Source organism: Telmatherina bonti (assembly GCF_933228915.1).
Source record: "Telmatherina bonti genome assembly, chromosome: 4".
Lineage (NCBI taxonomy): Eukaryota > Metazoa > Chordata > Actinopteri > Atheriniformes > Telmatherinidae > Telmatherina > Telmatherina bonti.
In genome coordinates, this window is record NC_136622.1 from 23,660,487 (window position 1) to 23,683,812 (window position 23,326).

General features: G+C 39.8%; 5 protein-coding genes across 6 annotated transcripts; 4 read left to right on the forward strand and 1 right to left on the reverse strand.

Moving 5' to 3' along the window:
• Nucleotides 1–1,167: 1,167 nt before the first annotated feature.
• On the forward strand, nucleotides 1,168–5,094 carry fkbpl (FKBP prolyl isomerase like; the record flags this gene model as incomplete). The annotated part of the gene is made up of 4 exons (XM_079238510.1): nucleotides 1,168–1,322; nucleotides 3,571–3,742; nucleotides 3,870–4,135; nucleotides 4,423–5,094. The coding sequence occupies exons 2-4, from the start codon at nucleotides 3,589–3,591 to the stop codon at nucleotides 5,092–5,094; spliced, it is 1,092 nt and encodes a 363-aa protein (XP_079094636.1). The 5' UTR covers nucleotides 1,168–1,322; nucleotides 3,571–3,588.
• A 1,237-nt stretch (nucleotides 5,095–6,331) lies between these two features.
• On the reverse strand, nucleotides 6,332–7,270 carry ebp (EBP cholestenol delta-isomerase; the record flags this gene model as incomplete). The annotated part of the gene is made up of 4 exons (XM_079238941.1): nucleotides 6,332–6,552; nucleotides 6,638–6,768; nucleotides 6,855–6,891; nucleotides 6,970–7,270. 4 exons carry the CDS (start codon nucleotides 7,268–7,270, stop codon nucleotides 6,332–6,334), a joined length of 690 nt encoding a protein of 229 aa, XP_079095067.1.
• A 2,099-nt stretch (nucleotides 7,271–9,369) lies between these two features.
• vma22 (vacuolar ATPase assembly factor VMA22) lies at nucleotides 9,370–11,101 on the forward strand. The gene is made up of 5 exons (XM_079238850.1): nucleotides 9,370–9,552; nucleotides 9,866–9,969; nucleotides 10,063–10,175; nucleotides 10,260–10,451; nucleotides 10,680–11,101. Exons 1-5 carry the CDS (start codon nucleotides 9,433–9,435, stop codon nucleotides 10,877–10,879), a joined length of 729 nt encoding a protein of 242 aa, XP_079094976.1. The 5' UTR covers nucleotides 9,370–9,432; the 3' UTR covers nucleotides 10,880–11,101.
• Nucleotides 11,102–11,748: 647 nt separating this feature from the next.
• LOC306755424 (zinc finger BED domain-containing protein 4) lies at nucleotides 11,749–16,787 on the forward strand. Its single transcript, XM_079239803.1, has 5 exons — nucleotides 11,749–12,335; nucleotides 12,584–12,838; nucleotides 13,425–13,684; nucleotides 13,777–14,353; nucleotides 15,250–16,787. Exons 1-5 carry the CDS (start codon nucleotides 12,087–12,089, stop codon nucleotides 16,090–16,092), a joined length of 2,184 nt encoding a protein of 727 aa, XP_079095929.1. The 5' UTR covers nucleotides 11,749–12,086; the 3' UTR covers nucleotides 16,093–16,787.
• Nucleotides 16,788–18,571: 1,784 nt separating this feature from the next.
• On the forward strand, nucleotides 18,572–22,757 carry apobec2b (apolipoprotein B mRNA editing enzyme, catalytic polypeptide-like 2b). 2 transcript variants are annotated; one of them, XM_079239616.1, is made up of 4 exons: nucleotides 18,572–18,852; nucleotides 19,474–19,654; nucleotides 21,422–21,765; nucleotides 21,895–22,757. In XM_079239616.1, exons 1-3 carry the CDS (start codon nucleotides 18,593–18,595, stop codon nucleotides 21,761–21,763), a joined length of 783 nt encoding a protein of 260 aa, XP_079095742.1. In that variant the 5' UTR covers nucleotides 18,572–18,592; the 3' UTR covers nucleotides 21,764–21,765; nucleotides 21,895–22,757. The 2 variants fall into 2 exon arrangements, with proteins under 2 accessions (XP_079095742.1, XP_079095741.1); XM_079239615.1 differs by having other exon boundaries at nucleotides 21,422–22,757.
• Nucleotides 22,758–23,326: the final 569 nt, after the last annotated feature.

Here is a 23,326-nt window from a genome sequence, read left to right on the forward strand (position 1 = left end):
TGGAAAGTAAAGAAAATTTATTCAACAAAATTTAACACTACTTTTACAGATTAATTATTTAGTTTTTCTGCATTTTGTGCTCTGTTTAAGTTTGAGTATGTTTGTTTATTATTTTACCATAAAAAAAGCACATTTAATATTTATTTAATTGAAAAAAAATAACTGAAGCTTGAATCACAGTATGTACTCTAAAAAAAAAAAAAAAGTCCTTTCTCTATAGATGAAGATCCACTTAATGCACAACAACAAGGTCATGAATACCTTTTTTTTTTAGACATTTGTTTCTTACCAAGATAAGTTAGATTCTTTTTATAAGTCCAAACTTCAACTATTCACCGATGATGCATTCTTACACAAGTCCCCAATAACTGAAACAAAGAATAACAGCCTTCTTGCATTAATTGCCTTAAATGCAGCTTTATAGACTACCGAAAACAAGTGAAGACTTCCAGGAGGCCCACAACTTCATTAGTTGTAATTAAAAAAAGCCATGCCTCCATTTATCTTGAGCTGCAATCTCATTTATGCTGAATGTTTACTAATTCATTTTATTAAGGGCCCTAAATAATGTTTTTTTTTATTTTTATTTTTTTATATAGAACAGTACTGTTTTCCTCTTCTGTTTCTGTTGCCCAGAAACAGTGGTGTTGCCCTGACAAACCTAAATGATTCCCAGGAAAAGATCCCAAATTCCCCAAAACATAAATGGTAGACATCAAAGATCACATAGATAGATGGAATTTGTTTTTGAAAGTTTAATCTTTTGTACATTTTTTCAAGGAGAATAGCGGTAGATTATTTCAAACAGTACACAGAATCAGTGAAGGAACTTCTTTTTTTTTTCTAGCTGTTTTATGAAACATGCTCATCAGTCATGCTGAAGTGGTCTGGGTCCTGTGTCCACCTGCTGGATGAGGAGAGAGGTAGTTCACACACAAACTGAAATATGTAGAATTTAAAAAGGAAGTTAAATATTTCTGGAAGGAAAATAAAACGACCGACGTATGCACTTTTAACATGGATTTTCAAAGAAAGTCAAGTCAGGAACTGCTTTGGATTTAGTTTTAATCGTGTGAGACTTCGTTGCTGAAGATGGCGGTAATGTTCTTACTGTGATGTATTGTCAACCAGCCTCCAACACAGAAGAAGAAGAAGAAGCCACAACAGCAGCAGCAGCAGAAGAAGAAGAAGAAGAAGAAGAAGAAAAAGAAGAAAGACAGCAAACGAAGAGGAAAACAAGAAAGCCTTTGGTTTGTGTTTCTTCTGTAGCCGATTTATGGTGTATTGCTTCACTGATGGAATTGATACTTCTTGTGTACGGGGTAAGGGTAATGTGTAGAGTTGCGTGCTGAATTTAAGTATCGCTCGTATTATACGAACTAATAAAAGCAGTAGTTGATAGGAAGGGTGTAATGTTATCAAGCACCCAAAAAATGCGACAAACATTCAATTTATCTGAATAACATAGTACTTACACTCCATTTGTATAACAGGTTAAAACTTTGCCTTACACAACTGAAAAACACAACTACTATATTGATATACTATACTATATTGACACGATATTGAACAGGCGTAGTTGCGTTAAACGCTTAACGTGGCATATATATTGATCTTATTCAGCGAGCTTTGTTGAACTTTGCAGACGAGTATTTGAATATTTTCTGTCATAAAGCGCAAGATGAATAAGATGTAAAAAAAAAAAAAAAAGAAAGACACTGGAAAAGGTTAAGTAATTATATTTACCGTGTGGTGAGTAAAGGTTAGCAGGTTGTGGTAAAAGCATCAGCTCTTGGAAACGTCCCAGGTTTCTCCAGATAATGGAATAAGTTTTGTAGCTGTGACTAACACCCAGTGGAAATGTCATACAACCCCAATTCCCCAAAAGTTGGGATGCTGCTCAAAATGTTAATAAAATGGAGTGCAATTATTTGCGTGTTGCATAAATATGTTATTCTCTGTAAAACATTAACATCGTAATGGGTGTTGAAATTGACACACTTTAACATGTAGGTAATGTTGGTTTACTTTCAATTTGATGGCACCAACATAACTAAAAAAAAAAAAAAAAAAAAAAAAGTGACAATGTATGATCAGGGTGATGTTTACCATTGTATAGCATCATATCTGTTCAATCAACTACCTGTAAACTTCTGGGGAGTAAGGAGACCATTTGCTGGAGTTTCAGGAGATTCTGGCCTGATGCAGGCTTCTGGTTGCTCAACAGTCTTAGACCTTCAGATTTTTCATTTCATGATGTGAAAATGTTTCCTGTTGCTGAAAGGTTTGTACTCCATTCAAGCCAATTCAACCAGATCAGATGTGTTAGGGTATGGAAACTTCTAAAACATTAGGTCAATCGTCCCAGAGGACCAGGACTGAGGAACACAGCAGTAATGCAACCTCCTACTCACAGGTGCAAGTATTTCAACTGTTTACTGCTAACAAGTTGGATGGACCTTCTCATCTTTACACACAGAACACAGTGTCCATGGTTTCTAAAGCTAAAATTCCTATTTTGATTATTCTGATAACAAAACAGTTTACCATATTGCCTCGGACCATTTTAAATTAGCTTTGGTCCGAAAAAGATGATGGTTTATGGATCATGTTCACATTCATATGGTTTCTGCTTTGCATACTATACCTTTAACCTGTGTCCATGGATTGCACAGCAAACTTTGTTGACACGCAGTGAACTGTGGAACCGATATGCAGTATTGTTCAGTAGAAAATAAAAAGCATTTTTAGTGCAATGTCGCCTGAGAGACCAAAAATCACAATCATTTAGTTTAAACCTGGATCGGTCCCATCTTCTAAGTGTTCCACAATTTTCAGACAAAGTTTCTTGCAGATTGGTGAACTTCTGCCCATTTTTGCATCTTATAGCAGGGTTCTTCAGCTCTGGTCCTCCATAGCTGCTGTGCTACAGGTTTTAGCCGTTTCTCTACCTGCACTTACCAAACCAACAGACCTGTTAGGGGACTAGATTTCTTTCCCAAAGCTCCATAAAACTTGTTTCCTCACTTCCAAGATGTTTAAATACGGGGGGGAGCAGATTCAACACAATGGTATACATCCTCTTCTAGGTACTTTTAAAAAAAAATGTGTTGCAGCCTTCAAATTCAAAATGATCTAATATTTCTTTCCTCCATGAAATAATGTTTTTTCATTTAATTTTTTTTTTCGGGGGGGGGAGGTGACAATCAGTAAGTCTCATTTTTCCAAACATAAAGATTTTCTTTGGCACAAATTAAAAGAAGCTTTGTACATGTTTTTGTTTTATTGGAATCAAATATTTATCCATGAGATTAGCAAATCATTGCATTGTGTTTTTATTCACAGTTTACTCAGTTACCCAACTTTTTGGGGAATTTAAGTTTGGAATTGGTTTGGTTTAAAACGAAATTTAACGTTGTCTCACAAGCTACTGACTCTGGTTTTTGAACTACTTTTGCTTGTCAGTATTTTTTACATTTTTTTCATGTGCAATAAATTAGATCCAATTTAATCAAATATGTACTAATCTTTTATTTATGTTTGATTTTTTTTATTTTTTTTATTATTCAGATTTTTATGAACTAAGTGATGGAACCTGCTCATGTAGAAACACTGCATGGTAAAGCTGACGTTGATGTCACCTCATGGGTGTCAGTGTGCCCCGGAGGCCTCTGGAAGGTCCAGCGAAAACAAACTCAAGAGTGGAGGCAACAAACTGTTTCTAATGTAGGAACTGGTAAAGGTATGATGCTCTTTTGGTGTAATTTGTTAATATAAATGATCAGTTTCACCGTTCTTTCAAGAAAAGAATCTTGTCCAATACCTTATGTTTTATTCTAGCTTGCATAACGTCTCTTTGTTTTCTTCAGCATCTTCTTCCGATTACTGTCCAAGGTTGGGTTCGCTGTGTCGAGTCCGAGTCCAGCTCAAAGTTAATGCGGCTGTGAACGAAAAAGGAGATGAAAATTTGTTGTTGACTGATGTTACAGAATTAGTAGCCATGTCTCATGCCAGACACCAAGACTCTGTGCTGCAGCTCCCACTGGGAGAGTGGACAACGATAAGACTTGGGGAGGGTCAGTGCGATATCACAGAGACATGTGTGGAAGAGATGAGAGCTGGGGAGATGTGCGAGGTAGGAATTTATTTGGATGTAATTCGATTGTAAAACAACTTTTTGCATATTTTTTTATTTTTATGAAACAAAGACAAATACTTAAAAAAATTACTTATGATGTTGATTTACATATGTTGATCAATACTGATACAAACAAAAATGATTAGAACACTTGTGGAACGCTTTTTTTCTAGAAATGCAAGAAAGAATTGGGTGGGCTCTTAGAGTAGACGCTTTTATAACTGTTGAACCTGAAAATGCAGTTCAGTGGATCACAAGTTTAGTTGATTTGTTTTGCTTCTCAGATACTACTTACACCATGTGGCGATGGAGCAGATGTCCCTGTTTCCCTACCGTCCGATGAAAACCTTTCTCTATGTGCCACTGTTGAACTCCAAGCTTTCACACCAGGAAAAGAATCCTGGGAGATGCCTGCCAGTGAAAAATGGGAGTGGGTGAAGTCACACAAAAATTGGGGAGGGATTAGATTTCGGAGTGGGGACGTTTGGGGAGCTACGGACAGCTACAGGCGAGCCCTCAAGCTCCTCATTCCTCTTTGTGGCCTCATTAAAGAATCTCAGACAAAGGAACAAGTGCATGGAGTGGAGGAGCAGAGAGACACAAACAGTATTGATGAAACACAACCATTTCCTTCAGCTGATGAATTCAAAATCATGAAAGCAGAGCTTCACTCAAACTTGTCTCTGTGCCAGCTGAAATTGAAGCAGCCAGAGCGAGCCAAGGCCAATGCCACCAAAGCTACTCAGCTGGAAGCTGGTGCTGTGAAAGCCTGGTACCGACTGGGCCAGGCATGTCAGATGCTGAATGAGCTGGAAGAAGCCAAAAAGGCGTTCACAACACTGCTGGATTTACAACCAGAACTACCTGCAGCAGTAAAGGCACTCAAAGATCTAAAACTGAGAGAGAAAGAGAGAAATGCACTGCTTGGAAAGAGACTAAGCAAAATGTTCACCTAAAAATGGAATATGATCAAAACAAAATTGGTTTGGTTTTTTTTTGTGTGTGGTTTTTTTTTTATGATTCGCAATTAAATACTGTCACAACATTCCGTCTTATAATGTGTAGATGAACAGGTTTTTCACGACTATTGTGTTATTTCGTTTAAATATAACTATAAAAGTATGCGTAAAACGTTACTTTTTTTTAATGTAGTGATGTGATTAGGTAGGCAGGCATGTAAATCATTTGAGGTGTACCAACAAAAAAGAAATTCAGTTTTGTGGTGGCGACCACAAGGTGTCGCTTTGTAGTCATTTAGATAATTGTGAAAGAGGCAAAATGCCGAAACCCGGGATCGAACCAGGGACCTTTAGATCTTCAGTCTAACGCTCTCCCAACTGAGCTATTTCGGCATGAGTCCTCTTTGTGACGGACATACCAGGTGAAAACAGCTGGGCGCGTCAATAATTCGATGACTAATTGGGGAGGCGAGTTTCATTTTAAATCCATAGCCAATCATCCGGACACTGTTGCCAACTTGGTGATTTTCTCGCTAAATCTGACGACTTTCCAAGCCCCCTTGGCGACTTTTTTTTGTGAATAGCGACTAATCTAGCAACTTTTACTGGAGTTACTGGAGACTTTTCTGGTGTCATGGCGACTGACTTTAAAGCGCATATTGTAAAGTTATTGTCACGAACGAGTCTCTCCCCGTCAGCCTCTGTGACTCACCTCATCCACTGTGTGTGACACGAGCTAAGTATTTCTCTGGCTCGTCATGTCTCTAGAAAGTACAGAAAGGAGTGGGAAGTATGTGTGTTTCTTTCCATAATTTTACCTATCCAGGCAGAAATGTTGGGGCTATTTTAAAGAAATATGGAAGATGACACAAAACCTTTATCTCATGTTTCATGGTCAGCTAAAGTCTTTGATTATCAGATAACTGTTCACTCATATACATACATACATATCTATGTATATATATATATGTATATATAACAAAAAAAAAAAAAAAATAGCAGAACAAAATGCTATCTTTTTTCCCACTTTATTATTGCAAGATGCATAAGAAGGGAGTCTTAGTTAAAATAAAAGATCAATCTTGCCACAATTACCTGATATCAAAATTTACCAGTGCCATAATGAAAAATATAGAATTTGATAATACCAGCGTTATGCATTTGTTTTGCAGTATCTTTCAATAATTTGTCTCATGTCCTTGAATCTGGGTCCTCTTGCTTTGCGTGTTGATGCTCACTTCCTTTTGCTCTTCTGTGTCATTGTGATGTCTTTGTGAGTTTGAGCAGCTGAAAGTTGTCTCCACGCATCCACAATGAGCACCAGTGGTATCACAACCCACAGCACGTTCATGAACACAAAGTAGAACCAGAAGTAGATTGGATGTCCCAACTCACTGTGAGCATAGCCATCTCTGTGCTCTGTGAAGAAGTAAAGCACTACTCCATACAGCTGACCTGGAATCAGATAATAGTAAGGGACGTTTAACAAACAACAATTGATTGCACAATAATAGCTTTGTAATTACTTACAGCTTCTTACCTAATGAAATTATGAGCTGCAAAACAAATCTGTAAGATTTAGTAGTTAAAAACGAATATACAGCCCAGAAGCTGAAAGGCCCCCACAAACAAGCCGTTATAGTCTCCATGCAAACGGTGAAGTTATCAGCTCTAGGAAAGAAATATCCATCACAATTTTAAACATGTACTGTTCTGTTTTAAGTGATAAAATGATTCTGCATGAAAAATGCACTCACATTACATATCTACTGTCTCCTTTAGAGTACTCTTTCCCTGAAAAACAAAAATATAAAACATATTGACCCAAAATGCCATTTAGGACTATCACAAAATAGATATTTTAATACTCACAGAGCTGAGACAGGAAGCTCTGGTCTCCAGGTAGGATATCATAATACAATGAGAACCAGCCCTCAATTACACTATGAATGAAACCACAAACTGCAAACCAACATATTGCCAGGCGTCTCCATGTTCCCAGCCTGCCAGAGGTCCCGGTTATCAGCCAGGTAGCAAGCAGAAACGTCCCAGATACGGAAAAAAGAAATATCAGAATCTCTGCCATGGATCGATCATTAGCCACATAGGTGGGAATCAGAAGGGCACGTGGCCAATAAGGGTGAAGAATTCCATTTGCTGAAGAGGCATCCATTACCTGCTTGAAGACAGAAGGATTGGCACATCTAAAATCATACACAAACTTAAAACGATGTTGATTTGATCGTGTGCAATCAGGCGTCAAGTTAATAAGTCAGATTAAGTCAAAGTGAAGTAAGCTTACTTGCACTGACACTGATCTGTCAGTAAATTGTTACAAAAGTCTATGTGTTTTGCACTTACCAGTTAAACAATCAATTTGTATAACAAGCGGTGTAAAATGTTTGTCAGCTGTATTTTCTACTAGATAAAGAGTATTAAACAAATAAAAGTAGCCTAATACATCCAAAATCAAAGTGAAACAGAACTAGCGCAGTTTAACTCTAACTTGGACCTCTGTTCCGTCTGAGTCTGAGTCTGTTATTTGTCATTGCAAGTACCAATCACAAAACTGTAGTCATAGAGTCAGCGCCTCGTGCGATATGTTGGCTCAGACGATTGGCTCTTTATTTTACAACGTTGACGTAGCCCTTAGCAACCACCAATCAACAATTGTCTTCTCACAAAGCCCCTCCCGCTTTTAAGTGGACCGAGTACAGACTATAGGGTTAAAGTTTAAAATTAATGGAAAAGCGTAATTTATTAAAATATACGTGAGTCTTGTTCAGGCTACTATACATCTGTAAACTATAGTAACATTGTGTGAATCATGTACATCAAGGATTTCCCTGTTCCAACCTCGGGAGCTGGCATGTTGCAGGTAATAAATAGGTCCCCGCAGAAATATACCTGATTCAAACAAATAAGGTTGACAACAAGCTGCTGTAAATCGTGGGAACATCCAGTGCCTGCAGGACAGCGGTCATCGAGCTCTGGATTTGGAGGTCTCGCAGACGTTTAATGAAAAGCTGTATGTCAGAGGTCCCACCTGCAGAATTAAAGCGCAAACGTCTGGGCAAAAGACAAAAGATGTCATCCATGCCGTGTCAGGGACATATCCCTGCCGTGACCCGGATTCGAACCGGGGTTGCTGCGGCCACAACGCAGAGTACTAACCACTATACGATCACGGCGAGCTACTGGGTGACATAACATGCCCGTCGGCGGGAAGCTTTATAAGTGTTATGTTTGTCTGAGACAAAATACAGTCCTAGTGTTGTGGAAAACCTCCTGTCTTATTCCAGTGCCTAAAATAAACACAACCAGCTGAACCAAGTGACTACAGACAAGTTGCCCTGACATCTCACATCATGAAAGTCCTGGAGATGCTCTTACTGGCTCACCTCTACAGTTTGCAGCCATCTGCTGGGGCAGTAGCATCTGAACCAGAGACTTGAAGAGAATCAACAAACTGATCAACAAAGCTGCTTCTGTGCTTGGAGTAACTCTGCAGCCGCTGGAGCTGATTGTCCAAAGAAGAATGCTGCACAAACTGATGAAGATGATGGAGGATTCTTCACACCCTCTCCACAGTGATGAAACAACAAAGTGTGTTCAGTGAGAGGCTTCTTCAGGTCCGATGTAAGACTGAAAGATACAGAAGATCATTCCTGCCAGCAGCCATCAGAATCCGGAACAAAACCTCCTCAAAACAATTATGAGACACCACAACGTTGGATATTCATAAAGTATTTTTCACTTCAGTCAGTTATGAAAATGTCCCATATGGTCTAGCGGTTAGGATTCCTGGTTTTCACCCAGGCGGCCCGGGTTCGACTCCCGGTATGGGAACTTCCTTTTTCTTTCAAGATTTTGCTACTTTGGTTGGTTGACAATAAACACTGTCACACACCAGTATACCGAAAAACAGAGTATGAGAATACAACAACTGAATAAAAAAAAACTTTTCAAAGTGAAGTTTACCATTGAGAAAATAGAGACATTCGTATATTGGCAATAGGTAGTAAATTTTTACATTTTGAAAATCACTCGGATGTAAGTCGCTTTTGATCAATAGAATAGAATAGAATAGAATAGAATAGAATAGAATAAAAAAAATCTGTGAGAAACTAAATAAGTTGCTTTAAAGCAGTGAGGGATAATAACGTGGTCTGATAGACTGTACATAAAAAACGGACGGTGCCTCCGTGACTGGTCTGATTCACGTGATATGTCACGTGAGCCTAGACGGAAGTAGTCTACGTATATTTGGGTCTGCTTCGGGCTTCACCAAACAGCGATAAGAGCTGCCAAACAATTTAGTTGCAAGAATTAGTAATGGGTGTATCAGAAGTACAGAAGGCTAATCTGTCACTGGACGAAAAACTGATCCGCTTCATGGACCAGCTCGAGTTACTGGAGCAGAAACGGGCCGCTCTCAACTCTCTCATCGAGCAGGTAATTTATCTGTAAGATCTGAAGCAAAGTCGCCAGCCTTCCACATTCATCTGTGTTTGTGTGCGTTGATACATTTATTGTTTTGGCCTCGATGGCATTTTAGAATAATTTAATAAATTGTCTGCTACACTTTTTTTTTTTTTTTTTTTTTTTTTTTTTTTAGTTGTCAGAATAATTCCAACTTCACATCTCTGTTAAATAAGAATCCGTATACTCCTTAACAATCATCTCCTGATCAACCCTTTTTGTAATGGTTAAGGCTGTTCTTAGGTTTGAGTGCTTAACTTCCTCCTTCAATGTGCATCATTTTTAGGGATGGTTTTCCCTGACCCAAGCAAGGTATTCTATGGGAAACAAGCAAGTGTCTGCACTCCAATATGCCAGTCAGATGGAGCCACTGGTTTGTGTTCATGTTAGGTGAGGAATAAAAATAAAGTTAACTCTCCCTCACATAAATTGCTGTGCATTTTTAGTACTTAAAAGATATTTAAATGTATTTGTGTGTGACAGAAACCTGGAGGATGGTGAGGTGGAATTCTGCACTGAAAATTCTATACAAAAAGTTAGTGAAGACTCCACAAGATACGTAGCATCTGTAGAGGACGTTGGGCCTCAAGAAGAAGGTGATGTAGTGTTAAAAGATTTGTAGTTCATACATGTACCGTAAAATTAACGTGTTTTATTCATCATGCTATTTGATTTCACAGGTGTTAGGCAAAGAAATAAGCCAAAAAGGGATATCAGAGAAACAAAGGCAAATGAGGACAAAGGTAGTGAGAACATTCCAGAAGGAAAATCAATAAAAAAAAGAGACCAGACTTCACAGCAAAACCCTCTGAAGTGGTTTGGGATATTGGTGCCACAACCTCTTAAACAAGCACAGATGTCATTTAAGCAAGGTATGATAGTGAAAGTCCATACTGGTCCATGCTCTGTGGCTTTAATTCAGTGATATTATATTATAAATACAGATAATTCCCAGATACAATTAGACACATTTACTGCTTGCAAAAAACAGAAACATTCAGTGTGTATATTAATTTCATAAAGTGTTCTTTTACTTAACCAACGAAACTGGGGAATTAAAGCAAGACAGTTGTGTACTAAGGTCTCTTTCTATTTTTCAGTTATAGAGCTTTCTGCTGAGATCGCAGCTCTCCAGATTGCAGTTTTGAACACCAGGCAGGAGCTGAAGCACAGTTTGGAAAACAAACAAACTCCAAGAGAACAACTCAGCCTTTCTTCAGGAAAAGGTGGTGAATTAAATGACTCTGCTCTTTCAAAGCAAGAGGAAACCAAAGTGATCCCATCCCCAGAGAGTCACTAGATCACAGTTCAGGATCTTTTGAACTTTACTGTGATCTTGTTGCTGAAATTAAAAGATGAAGTTATAAATTCAGTCCCTGCTGTTTGATTTCTTTGTAACTGGTTACATTTGATCGAGTAGAGTTTTTACTAATGTGTGTATTTAAGGTGGATGTGTTTTATTTGATGATTGACACTCATTTATCAGGATGTTGAACAGGAAAAACTATAAATGTTAATTCAACTAGCTGGAAAGTTTTCTATAATGTATGGTACTTTGAATTATCAAAAATGTTGGTTTTTTTTACAGATCTCCATTTCTCACATGGTAACTGATTGTGCACATTTGTGATGCTTTTATTTGAATAAAAAGTGCAAACCATGCAACAATCACACGAGTGAATCATCTATACAAAAGGTTAGTTTGGTTGCATTTAAGTCTAGATCAACGGTGCAAAGATATCTATAAGGATGGATGATAGGTGGCAAGATATATTGTGTTCTTTGTATGAAGAAACAAAGGTGAAGAATTATTCACAATCTAGCAACTCAATTGTTTAAAACAAATTGTAATTAAACCATAGCTTTGCCAAAAGGCCTTTTTAGTTAGCCCATAATTATTATCCATGTGGTACTTCCTGAAATGGCATATTTACAACTCAGTCATACAAGCATAAATATGCAAACATGAAATATGTATTATTTGGTATAAACAGTATTCATGATTAGAGAATAAAAACAATTTAGTGTTCATTTTAAATTATTTACTTATTTATGTATTACTTGTTTGTTTTAAATCTCTGTCTCGGGGAGAAAGCGGACAATTAAAAACGTCAGGCCGACGTTACATCCAAGCAACTTGACTGGACACAGTCGCACATTACCGGGAAATCGTCGAAACAGGAAACGAAAGTCACGTTTATTGTCTGTACTTCCTGGTCCAATTAAAATACTGTCTGTATTCCTCCATGAAGCTCTCCGCTCTGCCTCCACTCCACTCCACTCGCGTCCGACAGGAACGACGGATGGGAGCGCAGCCAGCGCGGATGTGGCCTCGCTGTCATGTCTCTCTGTTTTTAGCCATCTGCAGCAACTCCCGCGGCCTGATCCTGGTCGATTTTGGACACGCAAGCGACGCGAGTCCCTTAAATGAAAATTTCTTTTGTCTGTGCGGTGACATTTGCCTATGTGATACTGGGTTGTGGATGTAAACACACTGGCCTGAGCCCATGAACGGAGGCGAGGTGGGAACAATTCCTCAGACTCGGATTTTTTCCCTGAGATCGCAAGTTGATTTTATTCCGGAGCAGAGATACTGTTCGGCACCAATGGCGTCAGTTTCGAAGGTGTCCATTCTGGATTACTTTAATATCGTATTTGAAGGAGAAAATGGCAAAATCGAGTCCAACTGTAAGGCTTGTGGCACCAGAATCCAGGCTAAACGGAGCGTTACGTCAAACTTCGTTACGCATCTCAAGGTAACGTTTTCTAAATGTGAGCCAGGGAAAAAACGAGACTTTAAACTCAGCTTATTTTGTTTATAGCAGCTGGAAAACAGTCTCCAAAACGTCTTTCTGGATTTTGCTGGCTCAGCTTTATGAAGCTGATCTAAGTAAAGATAGTCTGTTGCTTCTGTGTTGGGGGGGCTCTACATATTCTGTTTTGTCACATAAATTTCCACAATAATGTATGGAAAATTACACTTCTCTCTTTGTCTTCAATTCAGCGTAAGCACCCGGCCATGTATGATGACTTTGTGAAAAGGAAGGATATGAAGCGAGAGGGTTACTCCTCTGTTCCCCTGCACAGTTTCACCACCAATGGAGGAAACACTCGTTACACTGTCCCCATCACTACTGGAGCCACAGGAGGAGGAGGAGCAGGAGGAGGAGGAGGCATTGGAGGAATGGGAACTCTTGAAGGAGTAGGAGGACGTTCTGGAGGAGGGGTGACCAAGTTTGACAGACATGACCCACGTCAGGTACCTGTTATAGTCCAGTCTTATTCAAGTACCAGTGCCCATGAAACCTTACATGGGATGCATACTTTATTATGACACAGCAAATAAATCAGCAGCCAAAAGAAGCAGAGGCAGTTCTTACTGGGGCAGAGCAGAGCAGGAGGCATTTATTTTTGCACTAATTTCACCTAATGCAAAATATGGAACCAAATTATCGCTCAATTTTTCAGTCAGACCCAATGAAGAGATGCACCACCTATGTCCCATAGATTTAACTGTAGGTCATAGATCAATATAACTGTGTTGCCATGCTGGGGTGTGTGGTACTACAAGATCTGCAATCTATCCCGTACCTAGTTAATATAGGCCTGGAATCTTCTGTTCTGATACTTTTTAACAGATTTTTCAAAATGTATGTATTTATGTTAATTTATGGAATGAATAAATTCTTTTTTTTTTTACCTATGAATGTATGAAAAACAATGTTATTACCGCACCATAAAAATCCTAATTTGGGCATATGCTTCAACAGCAACTGTCCCCTCTAATGTTGATATAAGATCTGCTGTTGAAAAGATCTAAAATACATTGTGTTTTGATACCATAGGTTCTCATCTCTGAAGCGATAACTAAGATGATTGTGCGTGACCTTCAGCCTGTGTCCATCGTGGAATGTCAAGGCTTCCAAGAGTTGCTTCAGCTCCTGGAGCCACGTTACACTCCTGAACCTCAGCAATATATCCAGAGCCAACTTCTTCCAGCCTACGCCTACCAGGCCCAGCTGGCTACCCGTCAAGCCCTGGCAGCAGCGCATGCCCTCAGTCTCAGCCTGGATCTCTGGAGGGGCTTTTATGGAGCCAGTTCTGGGTAAGGAGGTAAAATAACCAAAAAAAAAAAAAACAGGCAAAAAAATGGCTTAATTAAAACCTTCACTGAAGACTCCACTTCTTTCTCTGTAGGTATCTTGGTGTTACCTGCCATTTTCTTGCATCTGATTGGCAGATGCACTCAGCTCTCTTGGCGTGCCTTCCACTGACTGATGGCAGTTCTGGGAGTCGCGTGCTCGCAGAGTTTGATGAAGTATGTCACTCTCATGGCGTGTCCGGAAGAGCATTTCGTGTTGTTGCAGACCCTTTCCCAGCAACAAGAACAGAAAGACCATGTTGTCTTCCTGGTTTCCTGGTTCCAGCTGGGCAAAATGGAAATGACACTGAGGCAGTGGACAACGGTAACAGTGCGGACCAAGATATGAGGAATGGCCATGGTGGAGAGGAAGGAGACTGGGAAGACTCATGGGAGCAGGGGTTGGGTGTTTCTCGAGTAGACTGTTTCTCTCGTTCTTTGGAGCAGTGTGTTAGAGAGGGACTGCACTCCTGTCCGCAGATTTCCTCCACATTGGCCAAGGCTGCTTGTTTCTATAACTACATTACATCTGCTGTGCCACCTGAGAAACTCAGCCAGGTGTTTGACGGGTTGATGACTGGGGGACCAGGAAATATCCCTGATGCTGCAAGAGACTGGGCTTCTCAGCTGAAGGCAAGTTATTTTTTGTTATTAAAGTTACTTGTGATGGATGGATGGATGTTTTTCAATTTAGGATTCAATCAATTGGGTCATTTATTTATATTGCACCAAAAATAGCAAACAAAAGTGATTTCAGGGCACTTTACAGGAAATGATCGATCTAGTTTAATACAATTCAACACAATCCAATATAATCCAATTCAGGATAATTACATTAATGTAATGCTAAGTCGTAAAGAGTTGTCTAGATAAGGAGACCAATGGATCACATTAAACCTTCAGTTCGATTCAATCCCCTCTCCCTGAGCATGCATGGGAATGAATCAGAAAAGCATCCTTTTAAATGGGAAAAACGTTTAGCAGAACCAGACTCTGGAAGACATTTATCTGCCTGCACTGGTTTGAGGCTGAGAGGACAGAACAGAGACAAACACAAATTTATAAAACAAAAGGCCAGCAAGAAAATGTAAAGTTTATGGCAACAGTAATGACATATATCGAAAGGAGAGCAGAAACAGTGTGAGGTGAGGTTCTCAGTGCCCCCATTGAATGTCTCCCAGCATCGTAGGCCTTCACTGGAATAACTCAGTAGATAATTTAGGGCTCATCTGAGTTAGTCCTAATTATGAGCTTTGTCAAAAAGAAAAGTTTAAGCCCAATCTTTAAAGTAAAGAGGGTGTTTACTTCCTAAAACTTGGTTGAAGTTGGTTGCTCAATTTATTAGCAGTATAGAATCACCTAGAGTAGTCCTTGCACACTGTATTGTAGTTTTGAGCTGATATGATGACATCATATGTGTCTATGTGCCATTAAGTTTGAACATAATAAAGGTAATCGGGGACGTTGCCTGTAACTGTTTTATTAAGGCTGAAATGTTGTAATGGGTATTTTTCTCTGTTTTGGTGAAGGTTCTTCGACGACTGCTTGATTCAGTGGAATTTCTAGAGGAGATGAGTGGTCCAGAGGAGATAGCGCTGGGTGGCACAGAGAGAGCCCTGCTGACAGAGTTTGCTGACACTTTGGAGCCTTTCACCGAAGCCTGGGATATGGTGCATGGAGACAGACAGGCAGACCTACAGACAGACAGACATGTGTCCATCAGCCTTGCTCTACCCTGCGTTCTCGGTCTCCGAAAGCATCTTTCTGAGACGTCAACCCCCCACTGTCCTGCCCTCCTGTTGGGTCTAAACCAGGCTGTGGAGCGTCTGTTGGCCCCTGTGCTGGAGAACCCTCTCTACATCACTGCTACCACCTTGGACCCCCAGTTCAAACTCACATGGAGCAGCAGCCCAGACTGGCACAGACAAGTTGTCCTAGAGGAGTTATCCAAACAAACCACAGCCTCCAGCCCAGTAGATCTCAATACAGACCTTCACCAGCAGTCTCAGACTCTTCCCATCCCAGCACCATCTCCAGTCTCCTCACTTTCTCGGCCATGTAAGCTTTTCTCTTTCATCAAACAGAGACCCACAACTCAGGCTAAAAGCCTGGAGCAGGAGTTGGCTGTCTACCTGCGTGAAGAACCCACAGACGAGGAAGCTTTGCATTACTGGCGCCGTAAAGCTATTGACTTTCCTTTGCTGGCGCAGGTGGCTAAAAGAGCATTCACCATACCAGCTTGTGGAACCGTTGTGGAGAGTATCTTTACTACAGCTGGGCGCCTTCTGCTACCAGAGAGAGGCCATGTCATACCAAAGAATCTGGAGACACTCATCTACCTCAAAGCTAACTACAGATTATTATGGACTTAAAACTTAATGTTTTTACCCAAACTACAACCCTAAGCTTTTCACCTGCAGTTAGGTGACTTCTTGGACACAAATCTCTGTTGCTCTTGAAGGAAACAAAGCTAGTAAAATGACATAGTGCTTATACTGCTAACCGTTTGATAGGACGTGGAAAGAACTACAGTTTCCATTCTTGAGATGGGCGTAGGTGTGGATTGCCTGCATACAGTCAATCACAGCACATGCTGTTGACAGAGAGGCTAGAAGCAGATCAATACTAAAGCGTTCTTTCTGACATTGTTTTGCCTCATCAGGGTCTCCAGATGGCCACAAATCTCCTACGCTCTGCTTTCCCAACTCAAAAGAGAGCTTCTGTCTGCACCAGCCAATGCTGACAAACCAATGCTAAACAAATGGCCAATTATTACATACTGTAGCATCATGTACAGTAATCCTAGAGGCAGACATTTCTACATTCAGTTTCACCTCGAAGGAAAGGATCAACTGCTAAACAATATATTCATTCCTCTATGTATGTGTGATACGTCAATGGAACATTATAATAAATATGTCCGTTTTTACCATACGGTGTGTGTGCAGTTTGGAAGAAGAATTTGGGATTTGCTCCACATGCCAAAATTGAAGTAATATTTTCTTCTGTCAGTGCCTAACAATGGAGGTCACTGAATCCTCATTTTCTTTCCTTTACTTTTTAAACTTTAAAGAATTAAAATGGATTTGACCCTAAAAGCCCCCCCCCGAACACTGAAAGCAGCAGTCTGTATTTGCCTTTATTCAGGAACTGCGTAAGTCAGGGATGAGCCGGTGGGGAGGCAGGGTAATTGCAATAATTCCATTAAAGTAAAATTTGAGTCAGCAGGCAGGCAGCTGTCACATCCTACATAGCCCCTTTTTTTTCTCACTATAGACTAGGCTCCCAAACATGCAGTGCTAATGCACTGAGAAGTAAATGGAAGACAGCAAGGCTATTTATGATCAAAATGTAACCACAAACTGATTTGAAAATTACCCACAGATTAGAAGAGCTTTCCTACTGCAGAGACAGTGTAACTGTTTTTAGTTTTTACTCAAAAAACCACCAAAGAGACAATGTATTAATCTGTGGGGGATACAATTTTCCTCATAGATCCTAATTAGGAAAGACTGTTGTGATCTTAATGATTATCACCCCAGGATGTCTCTGTGGATTAAGATGCGTTGCCGATATCTGTACAGATGTGTCAGAGCATTCATCTTTAAAGCATGCGCTGTATGTTCACTTCCTGTATATGTAGTTGTTTGTCAGTGTATGTGGAGCAGCTTGAAGCGTGTGTGTGTGTGTGTATGTGTGTGTCCCCACACACATACACACACAGCGCTCTTTCTGCTGTGACGGCTCATCAATTTGAGTTAGAGGAGCAGGCGGGGACGCAGTCCTATTGGTAATTGCCTCTGAAATGAATTACTTGGCAGAGAGGGAGACTGAAGGAGGGGAGGAAATTGTAATTGAACTGCAGCCCTCACCCACTGCTCCCCCCCTTTCCCAAACACACCCTCATCCCTCCTGCCCTCTCTCTCCCACTTCAAGTTATTACATCTGCAGTGCAGAGAGACATTTTCCATCTGCACACAAATACACACCCTTACAAAACCAATTCTCCCCACCCCCACACAATGGTCTCAGCCGAGCAACATATTGATGCAGAGTGATTTCAGAGATTGATTGTTCATGGGTACATGCACATCAGGCCACACTGCACTTGTGCACTTTTATTCACAGCACAGGGACAAACACTCGCTTGCACATTGTGTTTGCATTTGTTTGTGCTCCTCTGCTCTGAATATTCCTCTATTGGCTGTGCCCTTTAGATGGCCTTCCTAATGCCTAATGGGCTGCAGGACATTGGAGTTGGCATAAACAAAAGTGGTGTTTAGTATCTAGAAACCCTTGGATACCCCATGCACACAGCCAAGCACTGTTTATTAATATCCTGCCTGTTGCTGGCCTGATGACAGTTAAAAACCATGACGGATTAAAGAGGAACGTACCACTGTTTGTGTGTCAGGCTGCACATTTATAGGAAGAACATGTCCTTTTTTTTCTCTTGTTTAAGCAAGATATATATTTATATATGTATTTATGTATGTGTATACATATATGTATATTTTTCTTCTTAGTTCTCCAAGAGGAGATTGAGCCTACAACTTCCCCATCTACTTCATAAAACACATTTGTACTCAATATGTGTGACCTTTAGGCCTTTCAATACCCAGGGCATCGAAAGAGGAGACTGGGTTAAGTGAGCCGCCTGCCCCCACACCCGGTCAAACATGCACATGTTTTGACTCCTACCTCAGTACACAATAGAATCTATTTCTGTAAATGCACTAGGGTTATCACCCCACTTATCCAGACTCTCTCTCTCTCTCTCTCTCTCTCTCTCTCTCTCTCTCTCTCTCTCTCTATCTCTCTCTATTTCTGTCACCTCTCTCTTCAACCAACACTCTCTACTGCCACAAAATCATGGCCGACAGAACCAACCGGCTTGGTGTTAAGAGGAAAGAGAAGAAAGTGGAAAACAAAGTAAACGATGAGAAGGATAAAGAAAAGGAGAAGACGGTCAAAAAGGCAGACAAACTTGTGAAGAAGCAAGAGAAGACCCCAGAGCCAACCAAGACAGACAAGGAGGAGAGGAATGGGGAAAATGAGGGAGCAACAGGAACAGAGGTGGATAACGGAGAGTTTCAACCCATAGAGCTGCCTCCTTTTGAGATTGTCACAGGGTGGGTATTTACAAAGTCATTTTGTTGTTTTAGGCTGGCCTTGTCCTTTTTTGTTTATCCTGTACTTGTCTGAACCCCCTCCTATAGTTCAGAATGAGTGTTTTATTCTGGATTTTTTTTTTAGAGGAAATGATATTAGTGCTTGCACCTGCCATCTTTTCCCAGCCCAGTGGTAATAATAGGGATGAGTCACAGAGTGAACACAGACGCAGGGCCCTGCTGTATCACTCCACCTAGCATCTGTTCCCCAATTTCTGTCTTTTAAGACTGTTTGATACCAAAACTATAACAAATCTATTTCTGGGTAGATTAACAAAACAATGCCAGTGGAGAATGTGTCTTGTACAGGTCAAAACAGGGCAGACACGGTCCGAGGCTGGGATGATTTGAAGTTTATGATGTTCGTAGAAACATCAGTTTATTCAGTGGTATGCTTATTACCAAACAGTGTGTCAATGTTTTGTTCTATCATGTGCTATAATAAAAGATGACATTACTTTTTAACCAGATAGGCTGATAGATGTCACCTCAGAGATGATGACAACATGTTTAGTGAATTCATTTCCAAGTTTGGTTTGATCATTTGGTTATTGAAAAGCATTGACTGTGACTGTCCAACAGGGAGCAGATGAGTCCATTCTACTTCAAGTTTCAGTTCAGGAATGTGGAGTATTCGTCGGGGAGGAACAAAACCCTACTGTGTTTCAGAGTGGACACGGCAGGAGGCAGCACAGAGCCTCTGAAAGGCTACATGGAAGATGAACATGCCACAGCCCATGCAGAGGAGGCCTTCTTTAAAGAGGTGATGAAAGCTCTCACACTGCACTCCATCAGACAGTGGCCTGCAAAATATTTTGGCAAAATCAAGCTGGTGCTTTGAGTAAACCTGATTGCCGAAGACCAAAAAAAAGTTATATTTTAAATAAGAATAACTTTTGATTTACTTTCCTCTTATCATGAAATAAAGGTAAGTTTTCCTGAAAGTTTGTAGACCAATTATAGTTTGGCAGACGAGCATCAGACTATAATACTTTCTATAGCAGATAAAAGTTCTTGTTTGTGTATTTTTTCCCTCATGTGCAAGATATTTGTTTTGAAAGGTTGTGGGGCTCAATAACACCGCTGTTGCACCGAAGTCTAAACACAGATTTTTAACTGAGGGACTGTTAGGTCCACAGCTTAACCGCTTGCTCTTCTTAAGTTAAAATTTTGTGAGTTGCAGGGTTTGTTTTGGATCATTGTGCCGTTGTTGCAGCAAACGTTTCTCATCTTTAGCTTTATCACATACTTCGAGATTTGACAGATATTTTTTTTAGTCCATTCTTCCCTCAGAGACTGAAATGCTTATGTGCTGTAATGTGATCCTCTGCTTATTTATTCATATAACAGCAAGTTGCAAAAGTGATTACAAGATACTTTTTAAGGGGACACAATCACACATGAAACAAACAATTCAGTTTAATCCAGTCCAGTCCTATGCAGTCCAATTTGGTACAGTCCAATCTCAACCATCATAATGCCACAAAAAGGTGTGTGGCAAAAAAATGACAAAGAAAAACAAAAATCGATTGCATTTAATCTTCAATTTTATTTAATCTCCATCCTGAGCCTTCACAGGGTGTCTGGTAACAACTAATATGTTTACATGGCGCTATTTTGAGATAGTTAATGTTGTTGTCTGAATGGATGCACCCAGGTAATGACACTTAGTGACTGATACACCCAACTAGGCTAAAACTGGAGCTGGAGACCAGCAGGGAGTAGGGCTGAGGCTGAGTTGAGATCTATCTATCTATCTATCTATCTATCTATCTATCTATCTATCTATCTATCTATCTATCTATCTATCTATCTATCTATCTATCTATCTATCTATCTATCTATCTATCTATCTATCTATCTATCTATCTATCTGTCTATCTGTCTATCTGTCTGTCTGTGTACATGTGTATATTTTTGGTGTATGTATTCATTTAAAATAAAATTAGTAAAAATGTCAACTTATTCATTTTGAAGACCAGTCTTGAGTACTACTTGCTAGTTCTGGTTCGGTTTGAGGTGCATTTAAATCGTGCCTTTCCTCAGCAGGTACATGCACAGCTGAGTGACTAGATTTTGTTCTTGAAGTTAAACTGGACCACCAGCTGTATGCTACTATACATGCATGGGATGGAAATTCAGTTATTCAGTATAAAACTGAAACTCTGTGAACTGTGTGATCAAATATTTATGGCATTATGTTTGTAACTTACCTTTCAGAACAAACACATTCAAACTGGCTAAAATATTTAAAACAAGGTATGAGCAAAGAAATAAATAATTGAATAATTTAACTGAAATAACTTGAAATCCCAAAGTCGAGCAGAACATCTACAAACAGATGCAACTGCCTCCAAGGCCTCCAACATTTTCTTAAGTTCTGAGATTGTGGACAAATGTTTGGAAATGTCCAGACTTCTCTACATGGCAGAAGAAAAGTGGCATGACACACACACACACACACAGACACACACAAAGAACTGTACGTTGATCCTTTTATAATCATAAACCTCCACTACTGCTTTTCCAGGTACTCCCCAACTCTTCCCAAGAGTACGATGTAACCTGGTACGTATCATCCAGTCCCTGTGCAGCCTGTGCAGCCAAACTGGCCAGAATCCTCCAACAGCGCAAAAAGCTTCGTCTCTGCATATTCTGCTCCCGTCTGTTTGAGTGGGAGCAGCCGGAAATTGTGGAAGGCCTTAAAGCCCTGGTGCAGGCCGGTTGCAAACTGCGAATGATGAAGCCGGCCGACTTCCTGCATGTGTGGGAAACGTATGTGGAAAAAGAGGAAGAGAGTTTCACGCCGTGGGAGGATTGCCAGGAGAACTATGACTACTATTTGGAGAAACTGGCTGATATTCTTAAGTAGATGTGAGTCACTGGGGGTTGTGTTTTCAGTATTCAGACTTTCACTGTAGGTAAATAAAAACTTTGTTTTTTGGGTTTGCTCGGATAATAACTCTGCTTTTCATGTAGGTTTTCTTTCCTGTCTTCTTACAGTAACAGGTCCCCAGTGACTCAACCATTAACCGGCCCACTTGTGAAATTTCCACTGGTTGGACGCATGTTTCCTGCAGTCACATCTGCTGGTGTAGATATTAGTTTGAATGAGCAAACAAGGAATCTTCTTCTTTTTTTTTAAAATTTATTTGATAAATTTATATAGCAAGCACAAAATGTTGAGATAAATATATATAATAATATCTGGTTGCTTTAGAGACAACAAAAAAACCAAAAACAAAACAACCTATATTCATCCACAAACCATTTCCACTATTAAAACGAACTGTGAAGAAGTTACATCTACTGACACCTGGTGTCTGTACAATAAAATTACTGGAGGAGAACAAATAGCAGTATCACATAAATAATGTTTTTTTTTAACAGCATGGTCATAAAGATGTAAAAAAGCAAAGACAAAAGAAAAACAAAAACATTTTTAAAGTATGTTTTACCAGACTAAATGTGCTTGATAAAACTTACTGTAAAATGAGTTTTACAGTAAATTGGCAACTTTTTATGTCCAGCATGTCAGAGAATAGTAGGTCAAACGTGGTCTTCATCATTTTACACAACAGGCAGGTTAAAAGTTTCCACCAGTCCACAAAGGCCATGACATTTGCTCATAAAGATGTTGAAGAGACTAGTTTACTGGTGGCCACAGAGATAGTCGAGCTTCATCCTCCTTAAATCTTTTTCTTTGGTGTGTAATCCCCATGAGCAGCTCACAGGACTGAAACTACTAATATGATGGCATCTTCCAAAATTCATTGTTGAAAGGAAGTGAGCCCGCCACCGTTTTCCGTTGAGTTATGGTTGTCGGTCATGAGAGCTGAAGGAATAAAGATTGATCAGTAATGTTTGATACGTGTAGAAAAACTTGTGGTGATTAGCAAAATGGATATGTGATGTAAATGTTTTACCTTGGTCCTCCTGTGAGCTTATTGGTAACGGCGTCATTTCACTGCAGACTGTGTCATTTTCATCCACTTCTGCACATCAGATGAGAAACTTTAAGCATTTATTTAATGTTGAGTACCAAATAAGTACCAAGCAAATAAGTTTAGACTAAGTATAAACTATTTTTAACTGCACTCTCATTGTAAATTAGTTGGTAAGTGATCGGGTTAACTCTTATGCGGGTGTTGTGTTCTACCTGTGTGCATTGCTTTTATAGATGCATCGGTAATGTACTCAACCAGTGGACATGGTGCATCTGTAGCAGGAGAGAAGTAGAAGACTGAACACAAGAGCTTATTGTAAACAATGCATCACAGTCACTGGTTGGGTTGCACAGCAGACTTATAAGCCAGTAGAGTAGGTGTGCACATACCAGTAGAGTCCTTCACCTTCATGCTGACAAACAGGTCATTTTCTTCAAGCTTTTCATCTTTATCAACTATAAGACATGAAAAGAAAGAATACTTGACAG